At 44.6% G+C, this 9229-nt stretch overlaps 1 protein-coding gene across 3 annotated transcripts in view; it reads right to left on the bottom strand.

Annotated features, from left to right (window-relative positions):
* Positions 1-9229, bottom strand: part of fignl1 (fidgetin-like 1) — a 31590-nt gene continuing 22361 nt past the window's right edge. For 2 of the 3 annotated variants that reach the window (XM_029640926.2, XM_029640924.2), the window contains exon 2: positions 1-2268. In XM_029640926.2, the coding sequence (XP_029496786.1) occupies positions 308-2251 (1944 nt within the window). In that variant the 5' untranslated portion in view covers positions 2252-2268 and the 3' untranslated portion in view covers positions 1-307. Of the gene's footprint in view, positions 2269-7147; positions 7334-9229 lie in introns of those variants that run through there. The other variant, XM_065012870.1, reaches the window with a different exon arrangement.

The following is a 9229-nucleotide window of genomic DNA, read 5'->3' as shown; positions in this document are numbered from 1 at the left end:
TAAACTGTAAATTAGAAAATTTATTAGGAACATATTACTTACACCAACATCTTATTTAGTGAATTAACAGTGTAGAAAAACAAATTGCCTATATTTGGAAATAAACATTGTGCCATGGATTAGTAAATGAAAAATCAAGTTAACATTGAGACAGATTATTAAAATAGTCTCATTTTATGGTGGAGTCTGTTGCAGGAAATCTAAAATGCAATTTTATTTACTCAACATAAACTAAATATATCCCCAACAGCAGTAAATGGCAAATATAGGCTAATATGTGTAATGCGAGTCCATACTGCTTCCCTGATCAACGACCACAACCAAAGGTATTGTTCCACTCCTCATAGAGCTCCAGGTCTTTGGCTGAGACGCTGGGCCTCACGATCCTCAGGGCCTCCTGGAAGTCACAGTGGAGGATGGGCCGCACCTGGTCGGGGGTGATGGTGGCAATGTCACTGAGCTGGATGCTCCGGATGGGGCCCAGCGCTGCCTCCCGGCACAGTCCTGTCATATCGGCCCCGGAAAAGCCCTCCGTCCCTGTGACCACGTTCTCCAGCTCTTCCTCTTCCAGCTGGGCTTTCTCGCAGGCCATGAGGTTAGAGACTATCTGCCGTCTTGCGGCTGCCTCGGGAAGGGGGATGTAGAGGCGTTTGGAAAGGCGGCGCCGAGCCGCCTCGTCTATCTCCTGAGGGCGGTTGGTGGCACCCACCACCAGGATGCGGTCGTCGGCTGAGGTGGCCGCCCCGTCCAACTGAACCAGGAACTCAGTCTTTATCCGCCGGGATGACTCGTGCTCCCCGTCCGTACGCTGGGACAGCAGAGAGTCTATCTCGTCGATGAAGATGACTGCTGGCTGGTGGCAGCGGGCAATGGCGAAGAGTGCTCTCACCATTTTCTCTCCCTCCCCCACCCACTTTGAGGTGAGAGATGAGGCGCTGATGCTGAAGAAGGTGGCGCCTGATTGGCAAGCAATGCACTTCCCAATCAGAGTTTTTCCTGTCCCCGGGGGCCCAAATAGGAGGATGCCTTTGGGTGGACCACGGAGGCCAGTGAAGATGTCAGGCCGGAGCATAGGCCACACAACAATCTCCTTGATGGTGGCTTTGGCAAACTCCAGGCCAGCAATGTCATCCCAGGCTACGGGCGGCCCGTGGTCCATAATTTCACTCATGATCAACTCGATCATCTTTGGCTCAAAGTTTTTCAGACGCTCGTCTACTGGCTGAGTCTCCTGGGCATTGTTGCTACCGACCCCACCCTCCTTGTCCTCTTGCCTTGGCAATGGGGACACAAATTTGGAAAATGTCCCCCGTGGCCTGTTGGCCCCCAGTGACTTCTTCGTGGCATTTCCCATGGCAACCACCATCCCAGGGGGCTGCTGAGCTCTCTGGGGCTGGTTGGAGTGCTTTTTCTGCTGATCAACAATAAACTGCTCCCTTGCACTTTTGAAGTTAGTGCCACCACCACGTGGGTCTTGCCCTCTAGATGCCCCCCCTCTGCCACTCTCTCCACAGGAGTTATAGAATGTCTTCCTTTTGGAGGGGTTAGAGTTGAAGAAGACAGATTGGTTCGCTTCAGGGCCTGGGTTTGGATGTGGTGGAGCTGAGGCGTGCTGGCCAAACAGAGACTGAGCACTTCCTGAGGGGCCAGCAGAGGAATTGTGGTGGCTGGGGAATCCCTCAGGGCCTCTTGGTCTCTCTGCAGTAATACTCTGTAAATTGCTGAAAGTGCTGTTGCCCGCAGCCTTGGGCCATGATGTGGGTCCCAGGGGTTTGAATGGAGGCTCTGCAGCTCTGAGTCCAGTGGAGGAAACAACAGGCAGGGAGCTGCCTCTGCTCTCTTGTCCAACAGTGACGTTAACATCTGCAGGTGCCACCAGGGACTTTCCACCCCCTGTCCCAGCCTGAATCATCTTCTGCACGCACGGCAGCTCCAGGACATTCACAGTCGTCAGGGACGACTCCCATTTGTCGCTGTGGTTCCTCTGACTGCGGGCCAGGTGCAGTGCGCTCTCTGCATAGTTGTTAAGCCCCGTGCGAGGGTCGTCCGAGTCCAGCACTGCGGCATAGCGTTCAGAGTAAGTCCTGAGCAGGCTGGCCGTGCCGGCCTGAGAGAGCTGGGAGCTCGCCCATGCATATTGAATGGCGAGGATGTGCGCCCGATAGGCGTCTGCCGTCTGCTCAGGTGCGCAGGTGCCAGATGAAATGTCAAAGGACCTCCTCTGCCACTCGCCTAGGTGTGCACCACTCATGCCTGGCGTGCTCCAACCTGTTTGAGAAATGAGGGACAGGACTCATTAAAAATGCATGACCCAAGAAGCAGCCAGGCAAACAATAACACACAGAGAGAGAAGACAGTCATTTTATAAATTCCATGAGCCTCAGTAAGTTGTGTTGATAGACTAGACTTAACATAGTAAATCTGGGACACTCAAATGTGTATGATATGTTACATTTGGTATGGTTACATTAAGACAGAAGGTTACTTAAGGCAAAAACGAAAGAGGGTGGTTGGTCAGGGTGGGTGTATAATGCTAATGTCTTGTAACCCAAAAGGTTTCCCGTTCAAATCTCATCGCAGACAACTTTAGCAACTTATTACTTTTCAGCTACTTTAAAACTACTAGCATGTCAGTTAACCCTCCCCCGAGCCTTAACCCTTTAACCAAATGCCTAACCTTAACCCCTAACCTAGCTAACATTATCCACCTAGCTAACGTTAGCATTAGCCAGCAAACCACCTAGCTAATGTTGGCTACAACAAATTGGACTTCGTAACATATTGTACGAATTGCAATTTGTAGTAACATATCATACGAAATCTATGATTGACATCCACAAATAAATACATACTCGCCATAAGGACGGAATTCCCCTCGACAAAAATTGGGGAAAAATAACATTATTTCCCATTGACCCACATTGTAAAAGAGCCATCTTTGTCATCGATTTTTATTTATACAGAAATCACAAAACATACCAAAAAGCTGCTGCGTTGTTCAATGTACAAATCAATACCTACGGTTCACAATGCTCCCAGGTAGGGAAATAGAACCTGTGAGAAGAGCCCTGTGACTTCAGGTTATTCAGCGTAGCAGAGTGGGACATTGTGGGAACCTGGTGTTCAACTAGGCTACACATTGCTATGCGTGTGGAAAACATTCCATCACAGGTAAGATATAGGGGTTAAAGCAACAACAAAAAAACATGGCTGAAACTTAAGTCCATCTCAGATCGATTGTTTGTGGCCAAATTAACCTCTCCCTTTCATGTAAGAAAGTCATGACCATCATGCTTTTAGCGAAAGAGGATCATTTTGTACATGTATTAAACTGCAAGTTTGACCAATTCCAGTCCCCTTGCTTAGAGGGTTCAGGCTCCTCACCAGGATCATTTGTATGTAGGACTGGAGTAGCTTAGTTCTGGTGACTTTTTAAAAATACATTATGTTCCAAAATTAATGAAAATAAAATAATGCTGGCACCATCTAAAATATCATTTGCATCTCCTGAAATGGGCACAATAATTTACTACTAGTAAACACTTTTAAATATTTTAACATATTCGACCATGCATAAGCTTATGCATGGTCTATATTTTCAGATGTGCTGTGAGCAATAGGCATGATCACCTGTAACCAACTGCTGAAGCATTGTTTGTCCATCTGCATTTACCCCATTGGACACAACATCCACATTTTTTATGATTATTATTATTTTTTTAAACATACATAAATACGTTATTATTAAATACTTTTCAGCCAAAAAATGTAAAGCTTTTTGTTTCGAATCAAATGTTATTGGTCACATACACTAGGTTAGCAGATGTTATTGCGAGGGTAGTGGAATGCTTATGCTTCTAGTTCCGACAGTGCAGCAATATCTAACATGTAATCTAACAATTCCACAACAACTACCTAATACACACAAATCTAAGTAAAGAAATGGAATAAGAATATATACATATAAATATATGGATGAGCAATGACAGAGCGGCATAGGGAAAATGCAATAGATGGTATAAAACACAGTATATACATATAGGAGTAATGCAAGATATGTAAGCATTATTAAAGTGACAAGTGATCCATTTATTAGCGGCCAATGATTTCAAATCTGAATGTAGGCAGCAGTCTCTCTGTGTTAGTGATGGCCTTGAGATCGAAAAATAGCTTCCGTCTCTCGGTCCCAGCTTTGATGCACCTGTACTGTCCTCACTTTCTGGATGGTAGTGGGGTGAACAGGCAGTGGTTCAGGTGGTTGTTGTCCTTGATGATCTTTTTGGCCTTCCTGTGACATCAGGTGTCCTGGAGGGTATGTAGTTTGCCCCCGGTGATGCGTTGTGCAGACCGCACCACCCTCTGGAGAGCCATGCGGTTTGGGGCGGTGCAGGTGCCATACTATACGGTGATGCAGCCCGACAGGATGCTCTCAATTGTGCATCTGTAAAATTTTGTAAGGGTTATAGGTGACAAGCCATATTTCTTCAGCCTCCTGAGGTTGAAGAGGCACTGTTGTCTGTGTGGGTGGACCATTTCAGTTTGTCCGTGATGTGTACGCAGAGGAACTTACAGTGGGGCAAAAAAGTATTTAGTCAGCCACCAATTGTGCAAGTTCTCCCACTTACAAATATGAGAGAGGCCTGTAATTTTCCTCATAGGTACACTTAAATTATGACAGACAAAATGAGAAGAAAAAAAATCCAGAAAATCACATTGTAGGATTTTTTATGAATTTGTTTGCAAATTATGGTGGAAAATAAGTCAATAACAAAAGTTTCTCTATACTTTGTTATATACCCTTTGTTGGCAATGACAGATGTCAAACGTTTTCTGTAAGTCTTCACAAGGTTTTCACACACTGTTGCTGGTATTTTGGCCCATTCCTTCATGCAGATCTCCTCCAGAGCAGTGATGTTTTGGGGCTGTTGCTGGGCAACACGGACTTTCAACTCCCTCCAACGATTTTCTATGGGGTTGAGATCTGGAGACTGGCTAGGCCACTCCTGGACCTTGAAATGCTTCTTACGAAGCCACTCCATTGCCCGGGCGGTGTGTTTGGGATCATTGTCATGCTGAAAGACCCAGCCACGTTTCATCTTCAATGCCCTTGCTGATGGAAGGAGGTTCACTCAAAATCTCACAATACATGGCCCCATTCATTCTTTCCTTTACACGGATCAGTCATCCTGGTCCCTTTGCAGAAAAACAGCCCCAAAGTATGATGTTTCCACCCCCATGCTTCACAGTAGGTATGGTGTTCTTTGGATGCAACTCAGCATTCTTTGTCCTCCAAACACGATGAGTTGAGTTTTTACCAAAAAGTTATATTTTGGTTTCATCTGACCATATGACATTCTCCCAATCTTCTTCTGGATCATCCAAATGCTCTCTAGCAAACATCAGACGGGCCTGGACATGTACTGGCTTAAGCAGGGGGACACGTCTGGCACTGCAGGATTTGAGTCCCTGGCGGCGTAGTGTGTTACTGATGGTAGGCTTTGTTACTTTGGTCCCAGCTCTCTGCAGGTCATTCACTAGGTCCCCCCTTGTGGTTCTGGGATTTTTGCTCCCCGTTCTTGTGATCATTTTGACCCCACGGGGTGAGATCTTGCATGGAGCCCCAGAACGAGGGAGATTATCAGTGGTCTTGTATGTCTTCCATTTCCTAATAATTGCTCCCACAGTTGATTTCTTCAAACCAAGCTGCTTACCTATTGCAGATTCAGTCTTCCCAGCCTGGTGCAGGTCTACAATTTTGTTTCTGGTGTCCTTTGACAGCTCTTTGGTCTTGGCCATAGTGGAGTTTGGAGTGTGACTGTTTGAGGTTGTGGACAGGTGTCTTTTATACTGATAACAAGTTCAAACAGGTGCTATTAATACAGGAAGAAGTTACAGGTCTGTGAGAGCCAGAAATCTTGCTTGTTTATAGGTGACCAAATACTTATTTTCCACCATAATTTTCAAATAAATTCATTAAAAAATCCTACCATGTGATTTTATGGATTTTTTTTCTAATTTTGTCTATCATAGTTGAAGTGTATCTATGATGAAAATTACAGGCCTCTCTCATCTTTTTAAGTGGGAGAACTTGCACAATTGGTGGCTGACTAAATACTTTTTTGCCCCACTGTAAAACGTTCTATTACAATGTACAGTGCTTTCAGAAAGTATTCACACCCATTGAATTTTTCCACATTTTGTTGCGTTAAAGCCTGAATTTAAAATCGATTAAATTGAGATTTGTATTTGTCACTGGCCTACACAAAATACCACATAATGTCAAAGTGGAATTATGTTTTTAAAATGTTTTACTAATTAAATGAAAAGCTGAAATGTCTTGAGTCAAAAGTGCCTTCCACAACATTTTAAATTAAGCATGCCCCATTCAAAAAAATGTAGAACCAGGAACATATATAGCCCTTGGTTCGCTCCAGACCTGACTGCCCTTGACAAGCACAAAAACATCCTGTGGCGTACTGCATTAGTATTGAATAGCCCCTGTGATATGCAACTTTTTAAGGAAATTAGGAACCAATATACACAGGCAGTTTGAAAAAGCTAGCCTTAGCTTTCCTAACAGAAATTTGCATCCTGTAGCACAAACTCAAAAAAGTTCTGGGACACTGTATAGTCCATGGAGAATAAGAGCACCTCCTCCCAGCTGCCCACTGCACTGAGGCTAAGAAACATTGTCACCACCGATAAATAGACTATAATTGAGAATTTCAATAAGCATTTTTCTACAGCTGGCCATGCTTTCCACCTGGCTACCCCTACCCCGGTCAACTCTCCTGCAATCCCCACAGCAACTCGCCCAAGCCTCCCCCATTTCTCCTTCACCCAAATCCAGACAGCTGATGTTCTGAAAGAGCGGCAAAATCTGGACCCCTAGAAATCAGCCGGGCTAGACAATCTGGACCCTCTCTTTCTAAAATTATCTGCCAAAATTGTTGCAACCCCTATTACTAGCCTGCTCAACCTCTCTTTCGTATCGTCTGAGATTCCCAAAGATTGGAATGCTGCCGCGATCATCCCCTCTTCAAAGGGGAGACGCTCTAGACCCAAACTGCTACAGACCTATATCTAACCTACCCTTCGAAAGCAAAGTTAACAAACAGATTACCGACCATTTCGAATCCCAACGTACCTTCTCTGCTATGCAATCTGGTTTCAGAGCTGGTCATGGGTGCACCTCAGCCAAGCTCAAGGTCCTAAACGATATCATAACCGCCATCGATAAGACATTACTGTGCAGCCGTATTCATCGACCTGGCAAAGGCTTTCGACTGTCAATCACCGCATTCTTATCGGCAGACTCAATAGCCTTGGTTTCTCAAATGACTGCCTCGCCTGGTTCACCAACTACTTCTCAGACAGAGTTCAGTGTGTCAAATCGGAGGGCCTGTTGTCCGGGCCTCTGGCAGTCTATGGGGGTGCCACAGTGTTCAATTATCGTGCCGCCTTTTCTCTGTATACATCAATGATGTCGCTCTTGCTGCTGGTGATTCTCTGATCCACCTCTACGCAGACAACACCATTCTGTATACTTCTGGCCCTTCCTTGGACACTGTGTTAACTAACCTCCAGACGAGCTTCAATGCCATACAACTCTCCTTCCGTGGCATCCAACTGCTGTTAAATGCAAGTGAAACTAAATGCATGCTCTTCAACCGATCGCTGGCCGCACGTCCAGCATCACTACTCTGGACGGTTCTGACTTAAAACATGTGGACAACTATAAATACCTAGGTGTCTGGCTAGACTGTAAACTCTCCTTCCAGACTCACATTAAGCATCTCCAATCCAAAATTAAATCGGCTTCCTATTTCGCAACAAGCATCCTTCACTCATGCTGCCAAATATACCCTCGTAAAACTGACCATCCTACCGATGGAAAACAAATGATCGCCCCCTTCTCGTCTTGAGTAGTAATAGCAGTACAAGCTCTAGCAAATGAAATTCACATTTGAGACATGTTTGCTTCTATGGCTAAAAGGTAGTGTCATTAAGCATAGAACACCAGACTAGCCTGGCATGCAACTAGCAATATTTATCTCGCATAGCACACACACAAGCCGACTAGGTAAATATGTAAACTATTTTACTATGGGGTTGTCTGATTTTGTTTTAGTAACATTACATTCCAGTAGCACTGGAAGGTTACATCCTGAGTGACAAAGTATAGGCTTTGAATTACTTTGCCAGAAGCTACAGTAGCCTACACGCAGCTGTCTGAGTTGAGCGCATTATTAGACTATTTAATTCCCTTCATCGGAACATCAGTGTCATCAACAATCATGCGGTGAAAATAAAAGATTTGATTATATATTTCATGTAACAGACATGCTTCTGTCTGTATTAGGCAATGCAATTTCCAAAACAGCATAGAACAAGAAAATTGTGTTTGAAAAAGTTAACGTTAAAGGCGTGCGGGGCGCAGACGTTGTGTCTATTATCTGACTGTAAATATACCAAACATAACAGATCATACTAATCTGAGTGTCCTGGATCTACCCCAGAGTCCAGTTGGTGTTGAAGAGATCGTCACATAACTTCACTTATTCAATGTGTCATGTCAAGTAGCTAACTTCACATTTTAGCCATATGGCACATTTCCGAACTCCAGTTGGAATTATGAATATAACGTCCGAAAGTGGAAGATAATGTTTTTGGAAAATATTTACCCAAAACGGGTCCCCTAAATTACTATTGTCATTTCTGTTCAAGGTTGTCTTTATTTTTTTTTACTCGCTCCGAGCATATTTTCGTAACACCTGGCGGGATATCGAGGTGCAGCGCGACTGAAACAAGATGAACTGTAAATTTAGCGGGTACATTTTGCAGGCGACCAGGCTATGCAAATGGACAGCTTTATCAAAAAATAACTGCTTATTCTGTTCACATAGTGGCTAGCAGTATTTCACACTTCTCGATGGAGCAGTGTGGATAAAGATAACATTTGGAATACAGTGGTATTTCCCATCCCTGCATTGACGTACGCGTCGGATCCACGGTGTCTTAATGTAATGTAACCATGATTGCGTTCCGACCCAGTGCACGTCGTAAACAAGCGCGGTAGGGTCGGTATCTTCTAGCTAGCTAGCTAGTTGGCTTAGCTAGCTAATTTATCAATTTAACGGGCGTGTTAGACAGATCTCGACTTACCACAGATACGTAACAAACAGTTGTAGCTGGAAAAATAGTGAATAACTTTTTTGCACCATGGAAA

Source organism: Oncorhynchus nerka, linkage group LG28, assembly GCF_034236695.1.
Source record: "Oncorhynchus nerka isolate Pitt River linkage group LG28, Oner_Uvic_2.0, whole genome shotgun sequence".
Lineage (NCBI taxonomy): Eukaryota > Metazoa > Chordata > Actinopteri > Salmoniformes > Salmonidae > Oncorhynchus > Oncorhynchus nerka.
This window is presented reverse-complemented; position numbering and strand designations above follow the sequence as displayed.